The sequence below is a fragment of the Onychomys torridus genome, chromosome 3 (genome assembly GCF_903995425.1).
Source record: "Onychomys torridus chromosome 3, mOncTor1.1, whole genome shotgun sequence".
In the NCBI taxonomy this organism is placed as follows: domain Eukaryota; kingdom Metazoa; phylum Chordata; class Mammalia; order Rodentia; family Cricetidae; genus Onychomys; species Onychomys torridus.
The window spans coordinates 29714065-29742048 of record NC_050445.1 but is presented as its reverse complement, the minus strand read 5'-3'; the positions used below and the strand labels follow the sequence as shown (position 1 = coordinate 29742048).

Genomic DNA, 27984 nt, shown 5'->3' with positions numbered 1-27984 from the left:
AAGCATTTGGTATGCATATGAGAACAGAAGCAGAGAGAGATGCAGTGCGAAGGCACTGTGGCATTCCCCTGGGACGGGGTCGGGAGCAGTGTGAGTTTGCCACCAGCCTGGCTGCAGTCACCGTCAGGGAGAGGAGGAAAGCGAGGTAAATCTAGAGTTAACACAAGGAAAGAAGAATTTAAATCCAGAGTAAACAGAAAAATAATGAGATTGAAAACAGATGTCAACAGAAAAGCTGGTTCTTGGAAATAATAAATCTCTAGCCAGGAAAAAGAAAAACTAGAAAGGACGCAAATGATTGATTTTGGTGATGAAACAGATGACGTCACTGCAGAGCCTACAAACATGAAAAAACGTTCTAAAGGAAAAGTATGACAATGGTAGGCCCATAAGTTTGATAACCTTGGAACAAACCAACTCCTTCAAAGACGGTTTGGCACCGCTCATGCGAGAAGAAAGAATTGGCAGGTGGATTAATTCCTGCAAACAGTGGAGTCTCATTCAGTGCTGAAAGGCAGTGAGCTGTGGAGCTCTAGAAGAACAGAAACTTGGATGCCTATCACCAAGTAAAGGAAAACAGTCTGGAACAGGCTACACTATGTGGCACCAGCTGTTGGATCTGGACTAGGTAAAACTGTGACTGTAAGAAGGGGAGGGTGTTAGAGCCTGGAGTGGTGCAAACACATTTGTGTGGTGTTAAAATTACTTTGTACCTACTACTGTAGTGGGCACATGTCATTAACGTTTGTCTCAACCCATTGAGATTGCAGCTATGATCAAAACTGGATTATGAATGACAATAATAAGTCAGTATAAGTTATCAGGTGTAACGAATGAGCCAACCAGTTTTGGAGGTGGTGAGAGGAGGTGGTAATAGAACAGCTGTGTTTGTAGGAGGGGGAAGGGATTGTATAGGGAAATTCTGTACTTGCCTTTAAATGTTCCCATGGACCTGACCTAAGATGGCTCTAAAAAAGGAGGTTCATGTACATTTACTGGATTTGATCTGTAGACACACACACACACACACACACACACACACACACACACACACACGCACGCACGCACAGAGAGAGAGAGAGAGAGAGAGAGAGAGAGAGAGAGAGAGAGAGAGAGAGAGAGAGAGAGACTAAAAATAAACAAGCATAGTCCTGTCGAACTTCAGTAACTTGATTAGCAAGCACTGGAGATGTGTTCTAGTTTCTCCTGAGGTTTGTTGACATCAGCATATACCTCTATGGCTTCTGTCTCTCCCCATTAATTCTAATTATATGGCGATCCTATACCCCATCATTAACTTCGCGCCAATGAGGTGAATATCCACAGTGTATTGAAACATACCAGGTCAGTTTCATAGTGATAACCAGAAAACAAGTAAAAATTAAAAACTAGACACATTCGGATGCTATGAGAAACTAAGTTATTATTTAGAAAACTGGTTTTTAAAGTTGTTTTTAATGGTGTTTGTGTGGGGGGGACTGGTGTGGTGTATACCATGAATCACAGCAGTCAAAAGGCAGAGGACCACTGTGAGTTCAAGGTCAGCCTGATCTAGATAGCCAGCTGGGGGCAAAATCAGACCCTATTTAAATAAGAAAGAGGGAGAAGGGATGTAGTTTAGTTGGCAAGATGCTAGCAAGCGTGAAGCCCTGGGTTCCATCTCCAGCATGGAGTAAACCAGTCGTGATGGTGCACTTCTGTAATCCCAGCACTGGGCAGATAGAAGCAGGGAGATCAGAAGTTGAAAGTCATCTTTGGCTACAGAGTGCCAACCTAAGATACATGAGACCCCGTCTCATGGTTTTAAAAGAGTTAAACGTTTATCTTGGCTTTCTTCTCTCCTCTCTCTCTCTCTCTCTCTCTCTCTTTCTCCCCCCCCCCCCCAAGACAGGGTTTCTCTGTTTAACAGCTTTGGCTGTCCTGGAACTTGCTTTGTAGCCCAGGCTGGCCTTAAACTCACAAAGATACACCTACCTCTGCCTCCTGAGTGCTGGGATTAAAGGCATGCACTATCACACCTGGCTGATTTTGGCTTTCTTATGTGAGCTGTATTATAGTATCCAGATCGTTTTTTGAGGGAAAGGTTCTTTTTGTACAACAGAACATAAAATAGAAAGAATGATAGAAGAGACAATTCAAGGTTTTTGCAATTCAGTAAATCTTGGTAATTATTTTCACTGGTTGCCATCATCACCAAAAGACAGCCAGGTGTTCTTTATCTTCTGGTGAAGTACATACAACCACATCAACCACATAGCAATTATTGTTACCAACATCTCAACTGATGTCTATTCTAGCTATACTCAGAAAATATATAAAGTGTACACACACACACACACACACACACACTAGGTAGGGCCTTACACATATAGTCACTAAGGTTCAAGTCCATAGAAACTCAATAAACAAGTGGCCTATTTCTTAAACAAGTAGAGAAATGAAAAAGAACAAATAATAGATTAAAAGATTTCAAACACATAGCCAATCATCATTATGTATCTTTGTTTTGTTTTTTTTTGTTTTTTTGTTTTTTGGGGTTTTTTTTGGTTTTTTGAAACAGAGTTTCTCTGTGTAGCTTTGGAGCCTGTCCTGGATCATCTCACTCTGTAGCCGAGGCTGGCCTCGAACTCACAGAGATCTGCCTGCCTCTGCCTCCCTAGTGCTGGGATTAAAGGCGCGTGGCACCACCGCCCCCCAATTTTTTTTTTAGACAGGGCTTCTCTGTAGTTTTGGAGTCTGTCCTGGATCTCACTCTGTAGACAAGGCTGGCCTCGAACTCACAGAGATATGCCTGCCTCTGCCTCCTGAGCGCTGGGATTAAAGGCGGGCACCACCACCACTGGTTTCACACAGAAATTTAGTTGTTTTGTTTTTTTTCTTTAGATTTATTTATTTATTTATTTATTTATTTATTTATTTATTATGTATACAGAAGAGGGAGCCAGATCTCATTACAGATGGTTATGAGCCACCATGTGGTTGCTGGGAATTGAACTCAGGACCTCTGGAAGAACAGTCGGTGCTCTTAACCTCTGAGCCATCTCTCCAGCCCTTCCTGTATGTATCTTGTTTGAATCTTGATTTGAACAAATGAAGTAACATATATTTATATATAAAATTTGAAAACTGACTAAATATGTTGATACACAGTAATTCAATATTTTAAATATAATAATGATATTTCATAAAAGCCTCTTGTAGATACATAATGAACTATTAAGATATCAGATTTGCTTTCATTGATTAGTGGTTTACAGGGTAATATGAAGAAGTAAGTGTAAGATGAATTGCTAAATGGTCTTATTAATAAAAAAAATACCCAGAGCCAGATACTGGGGTGAAAACTGAGAGATGGGAAGAACAGGACAAGCCACAGCCAACCTCACCTTACCAACTCCTCAGCCTCCAGAGAGAGCTGCTTCCTGTGTACTCACGCCTATATACCTTTCTGTGCCCTGCCATCTTACTTCCTCTCTTTGCCCAACTACATCACTTCCTCTATCCACCCAGCTCTATCACTTCCTGTCTGTCTGTACAGACCTCTAAATCTCTATGGTTAACTAGCACTGGGATGAAAAGTGTGTGCCACCACATTTGGCTCTGTTCCCAGTATGGCCTTGAACTCACAGAGATTCTGAACACTAGGATTAAAGTCGTGTGCTACCACTGCCTGACCTCTAAATTTAATATAGTGGCTGGCTCTTTCCTCTGATCCCCAGATAACCTTTATTGGAGTGCACAAATAAAATATCATGACAAGTAAGATTGGTCATGAGTTGATAATTGTTGAGTCTGAGTGAGGAATATACATCAGTTCTCTGCAGTTTATGTGCTTGAAATTGTAGAGAATAAACTATTGTTCTCAGCAAATACTGACTGCCTGTTATTTGACATGCATTGTGCTGATGTAGAGTTTTCATTGGTCAGTACACTAAACTGACACCAGCTTTGTGGAACTTGTGTTCTCCAGGAGGAAGCAGGTGATAACGTTAATAAGTACACAGTACAGACTGTGGTTGAGAAAGGACAGCAACAGTTGAGTAATAGTCACAGTGAAGGACCTTCCGCTAGGCTGGAAGGAGCAGCCCCTCTGAGGTGGCACCATCTGCCAGATTTGAAGGATGAGAGTGATGGGCTTGTAATGGGGGCACCTAGAGCATAGGACGTTTGATGGCCATTCCAAGGAGGTCCCTGGTGTGGGTCCACTCATTCTCTCCTATGAGAGCAGATGTTTTTCTGTCTAGCCATTTAATGTTTCTCTTGTTGACCATCTGTTGTGTATTTATATATGCCTGACTTTGAATTTATCAAAGTACAAATTCTAGGCTTGTTTGCCGATCTGGCATAATTTTGTATGCCCTGAATGTGTAATATATAGTGTTTACTTTTGATGGTAGTTTTATATATATAGTTTTTTCAAGAGATTGTCATAATGTGGATAAGAATAGTCTTGTATCTTGAAGGAAAGAATCAACAGTGGAAATGAAGCTTGAAAAACATCCTTGTCGTCCTGGAAAATAAGGAAATGTGTCTTGGGTCCTGAACTACAGTCCTGTCCTTTAGTTACCATCTGGCTGTTTGAGAAGGAAGAAATATATATTTTTAAATGGCTGAGTTTCTTACACTGATTAAAAGGCACCGTGTTATATTATGTATTTAAGTACCACATTTTCCAGTAATAGGCACAGTGGAGTGATTCAGTAAATGTCAAGTAAACAAATGACCAGTAACTTATATAACTTCAAATCTTTGTGAGTCTCTCAGAACATTGTACTCTTCTGAATTGGTAATTCTTTCACATGTTTCCTTCTGCTTTCTTAACATTATTTCAGAAGACTAGCTTTTCCTGACTGCCCTCTAGGATTCTGAGTGTGTGAGTGTGGGTATGTATGCACACATGTGCCTTCTGTGCACTCAAGGAGATGGTGTTTACCTTTTACAACAGGATCCTTTCCTTTTTTTCCCTGTTTAGACACATTACAGACGCCACACTTGCGATCGTGAAAGGAGAGACAATTCCACTTGATGTCTTGCAGATCAAGGTAAAATCTTTCCTTCAGATTTTAAAGAAGGTATCACAGGTTAAAGAAAATAAAGTTTTGGGGCTGGAGAAATGGCTTAGAGGTTAAGAACACCAACTGCCCCTCCAGAGGTCCTGAGTTCAATTCCCAGCAACCACATGGTGGCTCACAACCATCTGTAATGAGATCTGGTGCCCTCTTCTGTATACATAATAAATAAATAGATCTTTTAAAAAAAAAAAAAAGAAAAAGTTTTAACAGTTCACATGGGATTATGATGAACATGGCATTCCTTTTCTCTTCCTATCCCCAGATTTAGTCTCCAGAGAAAAGCACTATTTATGATTCTGTTATCACTAATTAATGTGTTTATGATCCCATTTTAAATACTATTGTCGTTGGGGCTGAACATACAGATAAATGATAGAATGTGTGTTTACTTGTATCTGGTCTAATCCCTAGGACCTCACCAAAAAAGGTAATTGTGATAAAAATTCATGTGGTATAAAATTTATAACTGTGGTCATTTTAAGTCTGCACTTAGTAGTGTTAAATATATGATGTCACCATTTGATACATAAGCTTTGAACTTACTTCTTGGCCTCTTTGTTACATACAAAAATTCCTCTGTATCACTTCCTAATATAATTATATCAGTTTTAATTCCTCTACTTACTGCAAGAAATCCATCTATTTTTGGTTGTTTTGAGCATTAGAAGGGCCCCTGAGGCCTGACATTAAGCTGTATGCCTATATCCCGACCCTCTGTAGAAGCACAAGGATGAAGGGTTCAAGGTCATCTTTAGCTACTCAGCAAGTGAGACTAGCCTGTACCACAGGAAACTGCCTTTTAAGGGGGAAAAAGACTGATAAAGTACTTAGGACAGTGACTGATTTCTGTACCTGTTGAAATGCTGGCTGCATCTTTCTTCCATGCTCTGCAACAAGTGAATGTTTTCTCATGTCTTGCTGGTGCGGCTGGTCTTTATCCTTCAGCTCACTTGTCCTGTAATCTTAGCTTTCACGTGAGCTTAAGAGTTAGGACTTTGTAGATTGTCTGTCCAACCTTTCTCAGTTAGGGTGTGAACAAGGTTTTCTGTGGCTTCCTGCATTTTAGAGTTCTACATTTTTCTATTGAGCTGTGCAACATTTTTTTATTGTAGATTTTATGATTTTGTAAAACTTTTAAGGATCTATATACTGTGCCATGATCTCAACTTTAACCCCGAAAGTCAATGTTATACTGCTTGAGCATCCCTAATCTGAAAATCAAAATGCCAAATGCTCCAAAATTTGAAAACCACGTTTTTGATTTGACATGAGGAATTTTCAACCAATGGTTTTTGCAAATATTCAAAATTTGAGAAACTCCAAAATGGGGAACATTTCTGGCCATATTCTTTTAGGCAAGGGATACCTAACCCATTTGCAGTTTTCTAGTACATCTTTATAATTGGTGAACTGTTGTGGAATATTAGTTTAAAATGTGTTACATTCGTTTATGTTGTGGAATATTTATTTAAAGATGCAAAGATGTGTTACATTCTTTTATGTTGCATTTGTTTGACTCTGTAAAGCTATGTTACTTTGCCTGTCTAAAACACCCAATGATCTAATAAAGAGCTGAATGGCCAATAGCAAGGCAAGAGAGGGATAAGTGGGGCTGCCAGGCAGAGAGAATAAATAGAAGGAGAAATTTTGGCTAGAGAGAAGAGGGAGAGGATTGAGAAAAAGAGGAGAGGAGGATGCCAGGGGTCAGCCACCCAGCCAGCCATGGAGTAAGAAGAAAAGAAAGAAACATAGAATAAAGAAAGGTAAAAAGGCAAAACATAGTTAAAGAGAAACAAGATAATTTAAGTTAGAAAAGCTGGCTAGAAATAAGCCAAGCTAAGGTCAGGCATGTATTTTTTGAGGGGCTGGGTGGTGGGCCCCCAAAAGAGTTAAAAAATCAACAACAGTGAACTTAACAAGCCAAGTCTCCTTTAATTTTTCTTCATGCAGCGATGTCTAGACTTTACATCATGATCTCATTAATCATAATCATAATCAATTGCAATTGATCTTCAGCATGTAGTACAACTAAGTTGTTTTCACAGAACAGAAGGACTATGATCAAAGGATAACTAGTAGAGATTGTTATCTATAAAGACATTGTTGTAAAATATGATTATTACCAAAGGAGGTGAGTCAGGAGATTTTTTTTTAATAACTCAGTGATTTAGTATTTGCTGTATATGTATTAGAAGTGATATATTGCAAAGTAAATTGAATTTAGCTGGAAATTCTTGCTGTGCTTGTAAAGTGTTTCTTGTCTCAACCCCCTTCTCTCATATTCTGATTTTGTAAATTGATGTCAGATTTTACACAATCTCTTTATATTAATGACATAGCCCAGGAAGCAGAAAAATTTTAATCAATTCTTAGAAAATGTGGAACAGTAGCTTCTACCCTAGTTTCTGAGAAACCAGATTAGTTTAATTGATTTTTATCCTCTTCTTATTTCTGAAAATTGCTTTCAGAATGTGAAGAAAAATCTCTAGACAAAGCTTGATGCCATAAGCATTATAGGCAATGCTCGAGGCCAGTCCTTCCTTCCACAAGGACCACAGCCTGTTAACGGGATCTGACGTTCTCCAAAAACACAAGAAATCATGAACTATAACTAGCTTGTTCACTGTTCAGCATGTGTGCACATCTCTTGGACATGCAATTTGGTGAGGAAGTCAAGATGTGTTTCTTCCTATGATGTATTAGAAAAGACCACAGGTAGGTAGGCAAGAAACCATGTTGGCTTCATCTTCAAAACATATCCAGAGGCTAGCAACTCTTCTTCAGTCTCTTGTTCTCACTCTGGTGACCTTCATCTTACTGCAGAGCTCTCTGACTATGACCTTGCCTCCACATGGGCTGTTTTGAACAACCAGTGTGCGATCACAAGTTAGAACACATCACTTCTCTGATCAAAATCCTCAGTAGTGTCTCTTCCTTGAATAAACGCCAAGGTCATTCAGGGGCCTTTAAAGGTCTTTAATCTGATGCCGTGGCCTTATCTGGAGTGTACTGATTTGAGTCTCTCTTCAAATGACACTCATCAACTGCATCTTCTCTCATCTCCTATATCAACTAGTAGTTTGTCCTCTTTAGGTACTTATTTTGGTTCCACTGTCCTCTCATCATCTATTATAGCTTTTCTCTCATTGAAACCTAGGAGGATTAGCAGCAACCCTGCTTAACTGGCAGTGTTAGAGCCCCCTGGTGGTTGCTGATGCCTCTGCTAGGCCTCTAATGGGCTCATGTGTGAATTTCTTTACGTATCCCTCCCCATGACATTGTATTTGAGGGTGGAAATCTGTTTTGGCTCCACTTATTTGAACTCTTTCTTTAGTTCTCAGCCTAAGTACTCTCCAGAGCCTCTTCATACTCGAGTACCTCACAGCCCCCAGCCCACAACTCTCAGATGAAGTACTCTCCACTTCGCACCCAGAGACAAACATGTCCCTGCTCTGCCAGTGAGTCGGTTGCCTCACCTGCACCTCTCTGCTTGCTCTGTTCTCTCACTCTAGTTCATTCTCCCTACTGTGTGTATGAGTACAGAGAACTGAGAAGCCAGCCTGCTGCACGAGCAGGTACACACCAAAGGGGTGAGAGGTCAGTGTCTCCTTCTTGTACAGTTCTCCTGCTCATGTGTTTCTCTTACAAATTCTCTTGCTTGGCTCTGGCACATTGGAATGATGCTGATGCTGGGACTGAAGGAGCCCTGAATCCCATGAGCACAAGATGCAATGTGCTTCCTCCAGGCCAGCAACTTCTAGTACCAAAGATCTCTCCTCCATCCCCACCTGGGTCTTAATCTTAGCTTATATTAGCCATGGCAGAGAATTGGTGGTATGGGAGAATCCAAGTTGGTCCTTCTGTCTTTCGGCAAACTATGGAGTTGCGTGTAGTATTGTATCTCTTAGAATATGAGGCCTTATATCTATCAGTTTTCAACATTGGAATTCAGCTACTCAGTTTTACAGCTAATATGTTCCCTTGCCAGCAAATTCATGAGATCTAATACAAGTGTGATCATTCAAGCATTCTGACCGTGTGTTCATGGGGTTGATTGCTTTAATATATAAACTGTTTGGTTTGGTGAGAAAAATATTTTCTAGGTACTTATTAATTTACTATATTCACAAAGCTAAATCCCTTGTATTTAACTTCCAGGGCGAAAAGGAACAACCTGTGTTTGCAATGACTGGCCTCCGATGGGGATCCTTCAGAGATGCTGGCGTCAAAGTTAGCAAGTAAAGGATTGCTTACTAGGTTGATATGTGATGACTCTTTAAAAGTTTTATCCCATCCTGCTTTTGAGGTTTTAAAATACACTGGTCTGCGAGTAAATCTTCTGCATCAGGAAGCTGAATTTGGTATTGATAATGAAATAGCAGCAACCATATACCAGTTTGGAGTCTATAGGCTGAAAGGACAGGGAAGTTCCATAAAGAGAAGGGCATGTCTATTTTGACACATTTAGCTTAGGTTCAAGCTATGTAGAAGGAGGAACTGGCATTGCTTATTATACAGCAACATGCTTAGCTGAACCCTAATGTGCTGTCTGCACCTCGGCTTTGGGGAGCTCTTACAGTCCTAGTTGGTCAGCAGACTTTATGTGAGCTGTTGTTTGAAAATGTGCGTAGGTGGGCTGCTCCTCTGAAGGGAGAAAGGTGGGTGTCTGGCTTTGCTGACTGGAAGAACAGGCTCAGGAGGAGTGATTAGTGGGCCGACGCTGTCTCTCATGGGGATAGACTTAGTTTTTGGAGACCCATGTGGAATGAAACTTCTGGCTAGGAAAGAGGTGTGGAGAGGTAGTGTGGGCCAGCTTCCTGAGCAGGACTGACGAAGACATCATGTGAGGTTCATTTCATTCCTAGTGAAGGTGTCCTCCTTTGCCTTCAGCCCAGGGATTACAGTTTTAGTAGAGGTTACTGAGTTATGATTGATTTCATGTACAGCTCTCTCATCAAGAAACCTCTCTTGCAGTTCATGGGCCAGACTGCTAAGCTTTCTTCACAGAAATTTCTCACATGTTTCACTCTATTATCCCTGGATAATGGAATTGCTGACAGTGAAATGTCAGTAGGAAAGTACTGCTCTATCTCATTACACACTACAGTTTTAATGCTTCACATCTTTTTATTTGCAAGTGTGCCATGGTTATGTTGACGCCACAAATTACCTTGTGTTTGATCTGTCATCTCAGATTCCCACAGCTCCCTGAGAGGAATTGCTTAGCTTTCTCTGAGAAAGTCGGCTCAGAACCAATGGCTTTCCAAAGTGTTCAGATCACTAGTTCAGCACTAGCATAGGTCAGCTGTCTTAGGAATAGCTCATCTACCTGCTCCATATTTTGGCTGGCTTCTCAACAATGCATTTCAAAGTCTGTAGGTGGTCACATAATTCCTTGCTGAGTCACTTTTGGTGTGAAATAAGAAACATTCCCTTGCTGGCCATAGGAAGACTATAATTATAGAGTCCAAATTTACTACTGGAAAAGGTGCAAGGAACTGCTGATACTTTAGAAATAAACCATCTGAACCAGGGTGTTTTTCTAGTTGGCTAGTTGGGAAAAGGAATAAACTATAAAGGACTTCAAAATACCACAAAATATCAAATATCCAAGGCCTTCATTAATACCCTCCCAATATTAACCTGAATGATCATTAGAATAGCTATACTTTAGCTTTATCTGACTTCCTTATTCTGGGACTTTGGGCCTAACTTCCTGGGCCATCATCCCTAATGGCCAGTTCTGGAGTTCTGTTATTGAGCCTTGCCCTTTGTCTGGCTCTGTACCTCTTCTTACCTAAAGTGATTCTCCTCCCGCTTGTATTTGTCTAGATTCAGTTCACTCCCCGTCACCTTCTGCTCCACACTTCTACTTTATCCTGGGTGTTTTATTTCACAGCATGGCCACTCTACTGTTTTTTTCTTTTTTCTTGACTTTTCTTTCCATTAAATAGTGATCAGTTTATACCACGACATATGAAGTCACTTGTTATTTACTAGTATTTAGGGGCTGTTAACTTCCTTAAATCATAGGCCCAAAGGTAGGAATTTTACCCTGTGCTCTTCTATACATCTTTCTCCATACATGTAATAGGAGCTAAATAAAGGCCTTCTGACATGACTCAGTCAGTGGCAGTCAAGTAGCATGTTGGTATCAGAGCTAAATCTAAAGCGTGGCATCTATATCACTTTCTAATTGCAACCTGGCATCTTCCTCTCTAGTAGCTTTATGCACTTAGCAATATGCAATCAATTTTCACTCTAAGACTTAACACTTGGCATATTAAAGCTGTGTAACTGGAATAATGTGAATTTTACTAGTTTATATGAATGTATGTGCGTTTTGTGTGAGAGGGGCTTAGGGGTACAGGATGCAGTCCTGTGTCTTATAACACATTAGGTCCTGCAGTATCTATAATACTCCATCTCTTTGTGGTTTTTGGTGCTGTCTTCTTGTGGCCCTTTTGAATGTATACTCAACCTGTTCTGTGGGTGAAAGTCTGTATTATAGTGACTTGTAAATTTAGAGGTCAAAGAGACTTAGGTTATATATCTCTTATTAACTACAAGAATCTTTTTACCATCTAATTGTTATGTGTGCCATTAAAATTTAGGTTAAAACTGTATCATGTCATGATACAATCCTTAAGCCCCTAGAGCAGCCAATCATAAGAGAGGTACAATCCTGATGAATTGATTGTCCTAGATGATATCTAGAACACTGGTAGTTCTTCTCATCTTTTTATCTTGTTTTTTCTTAGGTACTGGTATCTTGGTCCACTAAAAATCAAAGCAGCCCACTTTTTCAGCACTCTTCAGGTAAATGCAATTTACAGTGTAGAACCTGGCCTATGTTAATTTGATGTTTTTTTGTGACATGTATATTTGAGATTCCTTGCTACAGAGCCATATTACATGTTCCAACACTAAATGGAGGCATTTGATTTATATAATTATAGAAAATATTGTTTTGATAGACAAGCACTCCATCTGTCCACCCGTCCATCCATCCATCCACCCATCCTCATTCTCTGTATGGCCAAGCCCATGTTTATTTGTCTTGGATACTTGCCTTTGCTTACTCATTCACCCATCCTTGCCAGACAAACCTTAAACAGTGAGCAGAAAGTCTAGATCATTAACATGTGTATCTATATTAGTACCTGACAATGAACTCAAGATTTGTCATGGATTATAGATAAATTAATTATATGGGAGTGTATATATTATCAGTAGGTTTTAAACTGTGTTGGTTAAATAAGTGTAGTACTTACTATATTGGGCAGTACTGCTGATATAGAATACATCCCTCATCACAAAGTTCTGCTGGGCAGTGCTATATATATATATATATATATATATATATATATATATACATTAAAAAATAATAATGTCTGAGGTTATGTGCTAGGTTTGATTATCAATGAGAGAGTAAGGGGACATAAAAAAAAGGCTCAGCAATTTTTATTCATATTAATGAAAAAGCATATAGGAAAGTCATCCAATAGATACTGTGTCCACCTTTGATGCAGACTATAATTTGGTTGGCTAATCTGAAAATTGGTGTGAGAAATTAGGTTCCAGTGTTAATATTTAGAGTTATCTGGTATTCATACACACACACACACACACACACACACACACACACATTGAAAAATGTAGCTCTCTTAACCTTCTAAGAAATTCCACTTGGGATAAAAAATTTAAATGGAAAAAACTAAAGTCAGTAAAATGCTTGCAGTAAACACACATAGGTTAAAAAAATCAAATAGAAAGGCTTCCCAAGGCAAACTGATTAGTAAGAAGTATTATTATTATTAAGGAGAATAATTTCCCTGGTGATGCAGTCACGCGTAGGAAGAAATGGTAGCCGTATGTTTAAATGGTGGCATTCTAGATCCTATAAACACTCACACTCAGTATTCATCAAGTGCTTATTGCTATGTGATTGGCACACAAAGCACAGACTGCACAGGTTTTCTGTCCTCAGGAAAAATCATGTGCCAGAGAGGAGTACAGTGGATCAGCGGCCTGACAGATGGCAGGAGAGAAATGGAGATGGGCAAGACAGGAACAGGAGGGCCTCCTAAACTTGCCTGAGGGTCAGAAAGCCTTCTTGAGGGAGGTGGTATTTATGCTAAACTGGAACTATATAGAACTGGATAAAGGCCCTTTGGGATAGAGAAATGGTCTGTATGAAGTCACTGTGATAAAACATGTCATTAACTCAGTTTCTGGAGCTGGAAGGATAAGGCTGACTTGGGCAGGTGTCGTACACAGATCTGCATTGTGGAAAATTGTTTAGCCTCAACATGAGCAAGGAGTTGGGCATGAGTAGCTATAGACAAAGACAGCAGATACAAGACTGACCGAGTCAACCAGCCATAGGGAAAGAGTAAGTGCTGTGGTATAGACTAAGGTTGCTAAGAAGTTGGAAGAATGTTAGATTGCCAGGTTTCTAGTCTGAGGGGCTAGAGTTTTGTAACTCAGTTTTTCATTAATGTTGAAAATATTAGAGTAAGAGCAAGTTTATAGAGGAAGATGAAATTTTAGTTTAGTATGTGGTGAGTGTAGAATATCTGTGGTACAAAGGAGTATAGACACAGTTGTGATGTGTCTGGAAGTCAGAGAGAGGTTCTAGGATAAAGAAATCTGTTTCCATGTTGTAAGAATGCCATTGAAAGTATGCCTTTGGTAAAGGTGCCATTAAGAACGGATGGCCAGGAATAGCACAATGGACTGAAAATGTTTAGAAAACTAAGGGAAAAGTGACTGTACTAAGAGAAAAGCCAGGAGACTAGCAGAGTGGCCAATAGAAGAGGATTTCAAGAGAGAGAGAGAAGTAAAAGTTTGCCGGGCGGTGGTGGCGCATGCCTTTAATCCCAGCACTCGGGAGGCAAAGGCAGGTGGATCTCTGTGAATTCGAGGCCAGTCTGGGCTACCAAGTGAGTTCCAGGAAAGGCGCAAAGCTCCACAGACAAACCCTGTCTTGAAGAGAGAGAGAGAGAGAGAAGTTTTAGGAAGCAACAGCAGGAGTCTAAATCAGAACAGGGGACTGTCGTCTGAACTTGGTAGCTACCAAAAGTTTTCAAGCTCCAAAGTAACGGGGTTAGATTATAGCAAAGAAAGCGAAGAAATAAATAGGAGGTAGAGAAATGGAGACAGTCAGCGGTCATGGCGCACACCTTTGATCCCAGCACTCGGGAGGCAGAGGAAGGCAGATCTCTGTGAGTTCAAAGCCAGTCTACAGAGTGAGTTCCAGGACAGCCAGGGCTACACAGAGAAACCCTGTCTTGAAAAATAAAACAAAATGGAGACACAGAGACAGAGAGGAAGGAAAATGCAGATATCAAGGGTAGATTGTTTCTTCAAGAAACTTGACTTTGAAGAAGAGAAGACAAGAAACAGGAGGGCTGTAGAGCATGGGTTTTTAGGTGAAGAAGAGAAGACAAGAAACAGGAGGGCTGTAGAGCATGGGTTTTTAGATGAACAAATGTCTGTGTCTTTATATATCCCAAAGCAGAAGGGGAGAATGGGGAGTGAAAAGCAAGGAGACAGAAGAGATGACTGAGTTGGTTAAATCTGTACACGCACAGAACCCAGGGGAGGGGCTTCCCTTTACACTGAGACGGAACATGGTTATGTCTGGAAGACAGAGACATTGGAGGGATTTAGGACGTTTTCCCTGATGGGACTGATATGCTCTGACACAATTGGTCTTCTGAAAATGAAGCAGGTGATGGATGGCAAAGGTGACCAGAATATTTAAATATAAAAGTCAAGAGAATTTGTACTGCTGCATAGTCCCAGAGCCTGAGAGTTGGTGATGTCACTGATAGGCTCTTCTAACTACACAGTTCGGTCAATACTCAGCAGGAGGATGTTCCCCCCCAATTCAAATAAATGTTAAGCCTTGGTTTAAGGCTCCCTCCCTCCCTCCCTCCCCGCTGACACTAATAATAATAATAGATAAAAATGTATAAAAATAACTGGTGTGAGAATGATAAGCTTTGAGGCAGTGATGAGGCATTAGGCTGCATTTGAATTGAGTTTTAGCCAAAGCGTTCTGTCCTCCACATGGAGTATGATACCTGCAGTGAAGCTGGCGTTTGATACAACTGATTTCATTAGGTTTTTGTGTGCCATTGATAAACCAAAGGTAAGTTTATTATGGGACCACTCTGCTCATTCATATTGATTTCTATTGCTGGGACAAGTAAGTATGAGCAGTAGTAGTCAGTTCAATTTGGCTTTCTCTGTTGTATGGTAGGGTAAGCAATTGAGACCAGAGGTCACTGTGTTCCTGACTTTTTTTTTTTTTTTTTTTGGTTTTTCAAGACAGAGTTTCTCTGTGTAGCTTTGCACCTTTCCTGGAACTCACTTGGTAGCCCAGGTTGGTCTCGAACTCACAGAGATCCGCTTGCCTCTGCCTCCCTAGTGCTGGGATTAAAGGTGTGCACCACCAACACCGGGCTGTGTTCATGACTTTTAAGGCAAGGTTTTAAGAAGAAAAGGAAGCTCGAAGTCTTCATAGTCCAAAGTAGAGAGAACTCTACCCACTGAAGAGACAATTAGCTTGTTAGAATTCTGACCTTTGCAAAGCAAAGCCCTCAGAGTTAAGAATCAAATGTACATGATGAAACTGTTTTCTTCTTCACTAACAGGAGTGGCCTCAGACTCATCAGGCCAACATCTCTTACACGGGACCTAGAGAGAGACCTCCCAGTGAGCCTGAAGAGACCCCTCCCCGACCTTCTCTGTACCGGAGAATATTACGCAGGCTTGCCTCATTCTGGGCACAGCCACAGGATGGTGAGCAACATGGTGACTGTGGGTTACAAGCCCTGCTCAGTGTCAAAGGTGCCTTGAAGCAGACGCCCAGAATCAGTTCTAGATACTTAACTGGAACAGGAGCCATCCCAGCCATTCCAGTTGAATTCACATTTCTGCCTGTTGCCAGGGCAGGCTTCAGTGTCTTGTGAATGGGCACGGTGATTTCTGTGCAGTCCTTGTCACTGACGTCTGTGCTGTTGTGCCTGCTTTCAGTGAGCTTGCTTTAAGCATAGGGAACCATTGTTTATCCCTGTGTATAGGAAAGGTAACGTATAGAGTTGGACAAAGGGCTGAGGAAGCCAAGCACAGCTGTCAGCAGCTCAGCAGTCTGGTGTGTGTGTGTGTGTGTGTGTGTGTGTGTGTGTGTGTGTGTAATGTCAATAGAAACACTGACCCATGTCTGATGGATTCCCACAGCCTTCTCCCGAGAGGTGGTCCCAGAGGTCTGGAAAGATGTGCAACTATCCACCATTGAGCTGTCCATCACAACCCGAAATAGCCAACTTGACCTGATGGTAAGTGCACTCATTTTTTTTTAAAGAATTTGATGTGTGGGGGAAAATGACAGTTCATTTTCTTGCACTAATTCAGTATTTTTATGTTTTGCTCTGTGGGCATAAAGATGAAAGGATCAAGTAAAGGAGGCTATAGTGTGCCTTTAAGAAACAATAGCATTGAGAAGTGGTCGCTAAGTACATTGGGGCACAGGAGCCCAAGGATTGCTGAACAAGTATTTTGCTTATGTTTGTGTGATCTTTGGGACTCAGGACAGAAGCTTTAAAAGTGAAAAGCTTGAAAAAAGTTGAACTTTCACTTGAGTAAACATGCATTATTTTTGTGACTATATTAAATACATAGACTCAGATTCTCCAGGAGAAACACACAGATCTGTAGCTATACACATGCGGGGTTTTGTTTGGTTTTGGTGAGACAGAGTCTTGCTATGTAGTATAGGCTAGCCTCAAATTGAGATCTTCCTGCATCATCCTCCTAAATGGTGGAATTACAGGCCAGTGTGCCATGTGTAGGCTATCATATATGATTTGTAGATACAATCTGTAGACAATGCACTGTCCGGAGCAGTAGCTATTAGCCTTATGGTGGCTATTTAAAGTTCAGAGGATTAAAATAAAGTTTAAAATGCAGTTCCTTAGCCATGGGAGCCATATTTCACGTGCTCAATAGCCATGTGTAGCTTATGGCTGCCATACTAAATGTACAGACATGAAAATTTCGAGTAACGTAGAAAATTCTGTTGCCTAGTGCTGCTGCAGACAGCGCACTAACACAAGAAAACACAGGCAGTGAAGTAAAGCGGACTGGACCGTCAGCTGATCATATGTCGCCTAGAAGCAGAGAATTGATTTTCTAATTTTAAATGATGGAAAGTCAAAAGAATGATATTTTGTGGTACATGAGACTCATGTAAGTCACATTTCAGAATCCAAAATAAAGCAATATTGTAACACAGATGTGTTCCTTTGTATGTATTTCTCATACTAACCCTTGCAGTGCAGCGGAGAGGGCGGAGTAGTTGTGACAGAGACTATGTAGCCCCAAAGCCTTTGATGTTTGCTGTTTAGCCATTTCTGGAAAAACCATACTGACCCTAGAATGGAGAAAACTTTAGTTATTTATGTTAATTAACAACAGTGCCAGCATAAGTCATTCTCAGTTGTGGGCTAATTACTATAATACATTCAACTTTTATGAAAAAGGGAGTAGTTTACTGACTGTTAACATAGCCAATCAGAAAACTGGCAGATGGAGCTGCAGTGTAGTGGGAAGGTTAATCCCAACGTTTATGTTTTGGGGTATTGCTTTGTTTTCTACTTACACAAGGAATTTGCATCTCCTGTAAAGTGTTTGCAAACAGCCCCCTTTCCTTCTGAAATAATTCCAGTTAAATTAAAATACTAAATTCAAAATAATAAGACTACTTAAGTATTGAGTAAAATTTAAATGATTATCAGGATAAACTTAGAAATCACAGAAGTTTTTCTAAGCATGACACCTAAGGCAAATTTTATATTGATGCATTTATCTACTTATTTAAAAAGATAAACTTTGGAATGACAATTAGGGAAAACATCGGAATGTGGCAGACCAGCATTTATTAGATTTCCTTATCACAGACTCCTCAAATAAATCAATAAGAAGCAAACAAAGACAATGGCCCAATGGCTAAAAATAGAAAATGTGCCGGGCAGCCTTGGTGCATGACTTTAATCCCAGCACTTGGGAGGCAGAGCCAGGCAGATCTCTGTGAGTTTGAGGCCAACCTGGTCTACAGAGCGAAATCCAGGATAGCCAAGGCTACACAGAGAAACCCTGTCTCGAAAAAACCAAAAGAAAAAGAAAATGCACACAGGGAAATATTTGAGAAAAATAACTCATATTTGCTGAGTTTATTACTCAGGAGTCATTGTCCTAAGAATCTTACATAAATTAGTTATATTACCCGTAGATTAACTACATTTTTATACTAAGGTTAAAGAAAAAGTGTTCAATGTCGAAGAAACACCAACTGAAATAATAACTACTGGATCGCCATGTGTTACACAGCACAGTAGCACTTGGGTAATGTGCATGGGAACAGAGCTCTCTCTTATCCTCAATGAGATTATAAGCTGTAACAGTCTTATTTTTGGTAGTGTACAGAAAGTGTCTAGAACCCATGCATACCCCCTTGTCCTGGCAAGCATAGTTGTTTAACTTGTGGGTGTAGACAGTTAAATTCTTAGTGCACATAGTCAGTCCTCCCTTACTTACACAGAATTCTGAAAACACCATGAATCAATGAGGTTGGAAAGTCCTTTGTTCGGAGGGATTTTTGAAGAGAAGATAAAATTCCTATTACACATTTTCTTTATTCTTAGTCTTTGGTAACAGTGTATTCCCAGTATTTTGCTTGTGTTCTTTTGCCATTGTTCTTTTCTCTGATGACTGAATCTCTATGAATGCATTGAGCTCAGTGGGCATGTGATTGCAGCTCTAGATGAGCCCCATTCAGAGTGCTAACGGCTTTTTATCTTTGTGCTAATTACAAAGGTATGTGACACTGTACTTCTTATCTCTAGTGGAGCACATTCTTTTTTTTTTTTTTTCTCATCACTGCAAAGCAAATAGAATAAAATATTCAGACATTGTAGCTGTAATAGCTTGAAATTTTTATTTATCATTAAAATAATACTTCCATATTATGAAAACAGCTTTAGGAGTGTAGAATGTCAGAAATTTAATGTCTCTTAAATAAGCATTTTTATTCTTTAACAGCAACACATTATTATATAAATTGATTAAATGAATATTATGCTTTTACTTAAAGTAATATATAATCTTTGTATTTACTAATATGGCAAAATGCTCACCATATATGGCTGAGTGAAGAACCAACTTAAAATGATTTTCATGAGGTATTTGGTTCCACTTTTATTCAAAAAAGAAAAACTGCCACCTATAATTGAGCTTTGTGAATGATGAAGGTAAGGCTCCCGATTGTATTTATTCATTTCATTAGCCAATTGTTGGGCCAGTTTATTGAAGTGCCACCATCTTTTCCTCTAGAGCTGGACCGATGGTTGTGAGCCACTGTAGTGGAATATTTTAAGGTGTGTTACTTTTGTTTATGTTGCATTTGTTTAACTCTGTGAAGCTGTGTTACTGTGCCTGTCTAAAATACCTGATGGTCTAATAAAGAACTGACCAATAGCAAGGCAGGAGAGAGGATATGTGGGGCTGGCAGGCAGAGAGAATATATAGAGGAGAGATAAATCTAGCAGCCAGAGAAGGAGGAGAACTCCAGGAGCCAGCCACCCAGCTACACAGCAAGCCATGGAGTAAGGCTAAGATTTACAGAAATAAGAGAATGGGAAAAGCCCAGAGGCAAAAGGTAGACAGAATAATTTAAAGTTAAGGAAAGCTAGCTAGAAACCAAGCCAAGCTAAGGCTGGGCATTCATAAGTAAGAATAAGCCTCCATGTGTGATTATTTTGGAGTTGGGTGGTTGGCCCTCCAACAAAAAATAAAATACCACCACCAACAAGCCCCCCAGTGTGGGTGCTGGGAACCGAACTCAGCTCCTCTGGAAGAGCAGCAAGCACTCCTATCCCTTGAGCCATCTCTTCAGCCCCATGATTTCTACAAATACTTTAGAATGTTTATTAGGTTCCTCATAAAAGTTTATAAGGTTGCATTGTACATAGAGATCAATTTGTGGAGAAATGGCATTTCTATAGTATTGACCCTTCTGGCATATAATGTGATGTATCTCTTCATTTACTGAGGTCTTCAATATCTCTCAATGAAGTTTTATGGTTTTCTCTATAGTATTTGCCTATTGCTGGTTATCTTACTTTTGATACTATTATCAATATATCTCTTAAAACTTCATTCTCTAACTGACTAAAAAGATAGACATTAAATTGATTTGTGTGTGTATGCTGAATCAGCATCCTAATTAAATTCTTATTAATTATGTTATTATGTTTGCCTATGAGTTCTTTTAGACCTGCTATAGATTGTGCTATATCGACAGCAAACAGTGACAGCTCTGTCTCTTCCTTTACCGTTACAATCCTCTGCCTTTCCTCACCATCCCGTGAGGACTTCAGTGGTGCTAGACAGAGTGTTGCCTACGGGAGCCTTTGCTTTGTGCTTGAATGTGGTGTAATTTTTTTTGATACCTTTTATTAGATAAGGAAGTTCCTAATAAAGAAAACTTGCTAGCTTTGCTAAGAGCTTTATTAACTTTAAATTTTTTAGACATTAAATTCTATCAAGTATCTTTTCATCATCCCTTAAAACAATAAGCTTCTCACTGCAACTGCCAATATGAGTTGACTTTTGAATGGATATGAGACTATTGGCCAAGATATAGAGCAAGCAATAGGTTTACCTTTGTACATTAAACACTGAACAAAATGTATGAAATAACTGTTGGCAGACACTGGCAAGAAGCAAACAGCATAGGGCAGGGGTCCCAGAGAGAAGGCACTCAGGTGAGGTGTGCCTTATGTCTGCCCCAGCCTCCTGCTTGACAGAGACCGCTGTGTGAAGGCAGGGCTTACCAGGAGTCCACAGTCTCCTCAGGGAAGGCATCTTTGAGAATTCAGGGGCATCAGGACAATGAGAATTACAGGGCAAAGTAAAAGAAAGCTGCCTTGAGGGGTGAGACAGGGGTCCACAGATCTCTGTAGCCTTCATCTGTATTTTCACTGATATATGTATATGAGAAGCCACCTTAGTTGAAGAAATAACTCCTCACAAGAAACAGGCTCAGTCCTGAGAGATTCATTCACATCATAGGACCAAGAAGTGTGTTCCCACCGGGTGAAGGTGAAAATTGTCAGCGCTGGGGTGTTGATTCTTAAAAAGGCATTTCCTCAGTGATGGGACAAAATTATTGAGATCCAGGCTGACATTTCCTCTAGCAGAATCTGGAGACTCACTTGCAGTCACCATTTCCAGGTAACCTAACTGCCTCTGACAAAGCTGAAGAGCGGCTGTCAGCAGAGGATAACCACAGGCGCACCTGGCCAGCTGCCTTCAAGCTAGGGTGTTGTTACATTTTAAACAGATGATATCACACAGAATTCAAGTTTCTGTGGGTTCTATTGGAATGCAAACACACTAATATATTAACAACTGCATGGCTGCTTTTACATAGTACACAGCTGAGTCTAGTGGCAATCATTGAGACTTCTGATACCTCTCGCTGGCCCTTAACAGAAAACACATGTTGGTGTCCATTCTAACTGGAACATGGCTGTGCAGCCTCACTGCAAGTTTAAATATGCCTCTTTTCTTTCCCTTTATCCCCCATGCTATTAACAAGACCTGGTGGCTAGATCGATTCCCTCGTCCTCCCTTGCAGCTCCCAATGCCATGTCCCGTCATTGGCCCATATCATTGTCCTGGCATCTACTGAACCTTTGCCACTCCTGATCATTTCTCCATAATGTTCTTTACTGGCTCACTGCCTAACTCTGCAGTTAGATCCCTGTCTCAATTCTTAGCACAGCAGGCAGAGTGACCCTATTACAAAAAGCCATAACATTACCCTCCTTGGAACCCTCCAGCGGCTCTCCATTTCACTCAACCTAAAAGACACATTCCTTAAAGTGGTCTACAGAGTCCTACCCAACAAGATGCTCCCTTCCCCTCTATATTCATCTGCTTCTCTTGCCCCTGCCACTCAGTCTGCTCAGACATGTAGATTTCTTTGCTGTTCTCTGTACATTTTCAGGGATGCCCCTACCTGAAGGCCTCTGCTAGGTACTTACTTCCCTTTGTATGGATGGCTTGTTCCTAGAATAGTGGTTTTCAAAGTATGTTTTTAGGTTGGCAGCATAGATTACCTGGATGTTGTTTGTAATAAAAATTCTTGAGCTTTACAGCAGGCCCCTGAGATAGAAACTCTGAGAATGATAGCAGAGTCTGAGTCTCTTTTTAAAATTAACTTTTAGCCACAGATGCAAACAAGATCCTGATGTTAACTAACTCTCCTGGGATACCCTCAATCTGAAAACTGCTGCTCTATATGAATACATTTCTTCTTGTTCACCTCCTGGGCTTCTGATCAGAGTCACCTTCTCACCTGTCCTGTCTTTAAAATATTACTCACTGGGGCTGGAGAGATGGCTCCACAGTAGAAGAACACTTTACTTTTCCAGAAGACCCAGGCCTTCAGAGGACTCAGGCTCAATTCCCACCAACCACAGTGGCTCACAATCATTTAATTCCAGGTCCAGGGGATCCAACATGGACATCTTGAACGCATATAGTGTATGGATATACAGGCAGGCAAAACATATATAAAGTAAAAGTAAAGTAAATATTTTAAAAAGTTACTGCCACCAATATCACCTGAGGCTCGTTTATTTATGACACTTTGTAATGTATTCTGATGTACTTCTAGAATACTTCTTTTCTACTGTATTCAGAAATACACTGTTTTATTCTATCTACTCCTTGCAATCCCAACAGTAACATATAAGTTCTTTGTGGGCAAAGCTCCTTGTGGGTTTTATTCAATGATGTAACCCAAATATTCTGAGGGATTAAAGAGATTTGACTGCACTCGGTAGGTAGTTGAATGAAATGTGGACTCTGAGCAGTCATTATGTCGGAACATTGTGTTTGTAATTCCTAGTTGAGAGATACATGCTTTGTGATACATTTGCACCTCTAGCAAGGACTCTCAGAGGCTTGTGTGTGTTCTCCTAGGCCTACATGTTTGAACTCCTCCAAGAAGCCTACACGAAAGCTAGGCTTGAGGTGTTAGCTAATGACTAGTAGCAAACTGAGGAGGGCACAGAACTCATGACTCTTTCTACAGCACTTTCTTGTAGATCAATCTTTCAGCGTTTTGTATGGATAGAACTGGGGAATAAATAGGTTGCTGTTTTCTACCCTGATTGCCTAACATGTTTGCATTTAGAGCGTTTTTAAAGAGCACGGGCACCTGTGGGTGACAGCTGCATTAGCCCAGTTTTCAAGTCTTAACATTCATAATTCCTAATCTTTCCAGAGCAAAGAAGACTTCATGAACATTTTCATTGAGCCTGATACTGTCAGCAAAGGAGATTTCATAACCATAGGGTAAGTGCCTGGCCTTTGGGAAATGGAGCTTCATGAGATAACTTGTGTCTTCAAACCTTTCTGTTCAGAGTGGGCTGTCTCCTTATGATGGAGACCTGGTAAAGGCCATGTCTGTCTGTCTAGGAATTCTTTTTCATAATGGAGCTGGCATGTCTGGTGCCTGTGTACTTTTGCCTCTGCCTATTTTGGGAACAGCACAATATAACAGTCTGCCTTTCAATTGAAATTAAAGAATTCAGTGTTTCAGGCATAGTCCAGGACTCTAGTTTCCGGCCCAGAGCTTGACTGGCTCCTCACTGGTCTTGGGACTCTAAGGTCATCGACTTGTCTGAATCCTCTCCATCTGTCAAACGGAAGGATATTATGTCTACCATCTCCGGGCTGCTTGCTAGTCTCAAGGCTTGACACTGGGCAGCACTTCCCAGTATCTTTTACTGTGCATGCCATTCACCTCATCTTCCTGTTCCCAGAACATCAAGGACAAACTAGAAAGGACGCTGCATACCTGGACATGTCCCAGGCTTCCCCTTTTCTAGTCCAGTAGACTCTTCAGAGTCCTCTCTGATTTGTTAAGTTCTGCCTCAGCTGGAACTTCATTGGCTGAGAATTCTGTAAACCCTCCAGACATCTTCCAAGTGTCTAAGGAGCTGGGTGTTCCCATGCCAACAGGCGTCTGCTCAGCTGCCTTTGCATTGCCCTGGCGCTCCCTCTCGTGCCCATTTAGGGATTGGACATTGCTGCTCTTGCAGCTGTGTCTCCATGGCTGCGTCATTATCTGTCCCAGAGTAGGCAGCAGAGTGGCTTTCATTAGTCTCTGTTGTTCTCGCCTTTGATACACATTCTTCAGATACTGAATGGCTCCTTGTAGCCTTTGATTATTCTTGCTCTATAGTAAAGGGAAGAAGGAAAAAGACTGTCCCTTCTACAGTGTGCACAAATCACACAGCATCTTAAGTGATTCTGGCTAGTGGTGGCAGCCATATTCAAACCTCCTCTATAAAACTGACACCCAAACAAAAAACCCCACTGTTTGTCTTAAGTTAGATGGCATTATATTCACATTCTTATCACCAAGTTTCCTTTTGGTCCTTAAGGGAAGTAAATTTGTGTAATTCATGTGTCCACTGAATATCTTAATGGGACATGGTGAAGCTGCTTTTAAAACTCTGATGACAATTCCATACACGAAAGAATTGCTGTTTCTAAATAGAGAATAGCCCTTTTTGTTTTTTTGGAGACAGGTTCTCATACAGCCCAAGCTTGCCTTTAATTCCCCAAGTAGCTCAAGCTGGCCTTAACCTCCTGTTTCTATCCTTTCCTATTTATCATAACTAGCCAAATGGGATACATATGCATTGAGGGCAAGTGTGTTTGTGCCTGATTGCTTTACTCCAAGGCCATTTAGTAAAGGTAAATGTGCTAAGTAGGCTGTAACATATGGAGATTTATCAGAAAACATCTAAGACTGTTTATAGAGATTAAAGAAGTATCTACCCTAAACTAGAATAAAATGACTTCGGCCTTAATAAAGGATCACAGAAGTCTGATGCTTTCCTCAAAGGATTTAATTATATCCTAATTTTTAAATTTGAGATTAACGGCTTAAGAACTAGATAGATGCAGAACCATTTAAAATAAAGGACAATTGAGAGAAACAGCCTCAGCTTTATGCAGTTCTCAGAAAGCAAGAAAACGAGTCTACTCACTCCAGAACGTATTACATACAGTGCTAGGCAGGAGTCGTAGGGAAAATGTGTCACATCCCAGTCTCTCTCACTTGCCCTCAGAGGGGACACTGGGCTTTTCTGCAGTCTAGTGCACTTGCCATCACAGACTCTGACCTTGTCTTTTCTTACACTAACAGAAGTAAGAAGGTGAGAGACCCTGGCCTGCGCGCAGCTGGTACTGAGTGTCTTCAAGCCAGCCGCTGCACTCTGCTGCTTCCTGAGGTACGCTGGGCCAGCTGCTGTTCGGCTTGGTCTGTCTGTCCCTCCATTTTCTTCTTCCTCCTTCCAGACTTACTGCCATTCAGGCGCCTTCTGTTTGGCAAACTCATGATCAGGTCTGAGGTAAAGAAAGGCAGAAGCTTCTAAATTACTGATTGGGAGCAGGCCTCTGAGGACTTCGAGTCTCTAAGCCAAGCTTTTCCCTCAAAGTGATCCTTAGGTCCCCTGACCTTTGCTTCTTCATGCCAATAATGCAAAAGGTGTTTACAATAGTATTATCTGAGAAATTTTCTAGCTGGTAAACAGCGGATTTTCTTTTTTCCTTAAAGTATGCTGTTGATTGCTACACTTAGAATAACAACCTTTCTAAGTAGGAATAAAAAATGAAGACACATGAATTGAAAGTAATTTGATTGCTACTGTTGTAAGAAAGATGTACTCCAGGTCTCTGAAGAGCAATGGCCATGCTGCTGCTATATCACATTGAAACTGCAGGCAAATAGGAGGTGTCCACATGTGCTGCCCCGTAATTTCATGGAGCAAATGCTGGATTAAATGAGTTATGGCAGGGCTCCACAGACTCTGTAATGATACTAGTGTTGGCACATCCATATCTAAAGCCCAGCAAGTCTTGGGGAATAATGAAAATGAGTCAGTGGACACAACATCCCTCACATGAGAATTAGCTGTCCTTTTTGCTTTTAGTTTAGGATTATAGTCCCTGGCCCTAGGTTACACATTCATCAAATTTTTTCCCAATGGATATCCTTGCTTATTTATCATGTTAGTTCTTTGACAGTTTCATACATGTATAATATGGAAGGGCTCTGGCCTTTTGGTAATATTTTTTTTCTTTTTGAGACAGAGTTTCTCTGTGTAGCTTTGAAGCTTGTACTAGAACTAGCTCTATCGACCAGGCTGTTCCGCCTGCCTCTGCCTCCCAAGTGCTGGGATTACAGGCGTGCGCCACCACCGCCTGGTGCCTTTTGATAAATATTTTAAATTTTTAACCTCATTCAAGCTCCAAAATGATTTTTGAGATACAAGTTTTAAAAAAGGAAAGTTCTCTTCATGGACTGGAGAGAAAACGGAGATATTTCTAGGACCATTCAGCACTGGGAGATTTTGTGAGATTGGGCCCTCAGCAGAGATGCTTCCTTAACCACAGTGAGGTCCCAGAGGTGCAAGCGTTCAGAACCTCTCCTCTCTCCAGGGAACTGAGGGCTCCTTCAGCATTGACAGCGAGGAATATGAAGCCATGCCTGTGGAGGTGAAACTACTGCCCCGGAAACTGCACTTCTTCTGTGACCCAAGGAAGAGAGAGCAGATGTTGCAGAGCACATCCCAGTGACGCGGCGGCGGCAGTATGGCGCCTGCAGGCTGCACTGCAAGCCACCAGTGGGACCACGAGGGAACGGGTGTGCGTCATCTGTCCCCAGTGTTGTCATAGGATCCCAAGGGAATTTTCATGACAAGTACTCCTGCCCCCTGCTCCTGTAGTACTTCCTGGTGTACAGACCCAGTCACCCAGCTGGCCATCAGCGTTGTCACCCCCTGCTTTCCTTGTGCCGTGGTAGTTGACCCCTCCTACATAGTGCTTTGCTCAGGCTGGGTCAAGGAAATTCTTGCACTCAGTGAGTTGGAAAGGGCTGGGATTTTCTGATTGCCCCACTGTGGAGAGTGGAATGTGTAGACTAAGCTACTGTTGCAGTTTTCTGACCGTCCTAGGGCATCCAAGGGAAGCAGCTGCCTTCTTCGGGTGCCTCTCCCTCTTTCCGGGCTCTCTCATGGGTGCTGTTCCTCCATGATCTCCACTTTGGCTGCTCTCACTCTGGAAAGCAGAGGTGAGGCTGTCCCCTCTTTAGCCATGGCTAACATACTATGCTGTTGAAAGAGCAAACCAGTGCTGCTTCTTCGTTAGTTTGCATGTGCACAACTGAGGTGCACGGTGAAACTAACCGACCTGGACCCACCCCAGCACCGTGTAACTCAGTCTGGCTGGCATCTCCATTTTAATAGGCTGCTTCCCAGGTCAACCAACCAGACCTGGAGGAAGTATTTTAAAACTACTTCATAAACTCTGACTTGCCCAAATGTATTCTATGTATTTTTTAAAAATCACGTATTCATGTTGATATCCGTCATTTTTCATGGGAAGTTACACACTTGTCAGTGTGCTTTCTGGTGTTGTGTGAATACTGTTGTTTACAAATAAAAAGTATTGCATTGTTCTTTTACACATACCCAGTGTAATTTAAAAGCATCCCTCATTTATTTATACAAATAAACCAGTGAAGTAACTCTTCACTATTTGAAATTTTTAAATTATTTTTTCTCCCTTGGGCATATCTCTAAAACACTGTGTGAGCAAAGGGATTCTTATCATAGATTATTTTTATGCTTAGCATTATTTATCAACTGCTTCTCAGCAAAAAATAGAAGTCTAAATAACTTATGGGCTAACTCATTACAGAACAACTGTTTTAACAATTATTGGCATATATTATTAGAGTTATTTGAAGCAGTAAGTA

At 40.9% G+C, this 27984-nt stretch overlaps 1 protein-coding gene across 3 annotated transcripts in view; it reads left to right on the top strand.

The window, feature by feature from the left end:
• Window positions 1-27760, top strand: part of Agk (acylglycerol kinase) — an 81355-nt gene extending 53595 nt beyond the window's left edge. For all 3 annotated transcript variants that reach the window (XM_036182051.1, XM_036182052.1, XM_036182053.1), the window contains exons 9-16: window positions 4973-5042; window positions 9231-9310; window positions 11834-11891; window positions 15737-15884; window positions 16323-16420; window positions 23437-23507; window positions 25372-25456; window positions 26667-27760. In XM_036182051.1, the coding sequence (XP_036037944.1) occupies window positions 4973-5042; window positions 9231-9310; window positions 11834-11891; window positions 15737-15884; window positions 16323-16420; window positions 23437-23507; window positions 25372-25456; window positions 26667-26804 (748 nt within the window). In that variant the 3' untranslated portion in view covers window positions 26805-27760. The remainder of the gene's footprint in view (window positions 1-4972; window positions 5043-9230; window positions 9311-11833; window positions 11892-15736; window positions 15885-16322; window positions 16421-23436; window positions 23508-25371; window positions 25457-26666) is intronic.
• The last annotated feature ends 224 nt before the right edge of the window (window positions 27761-27984 follow it).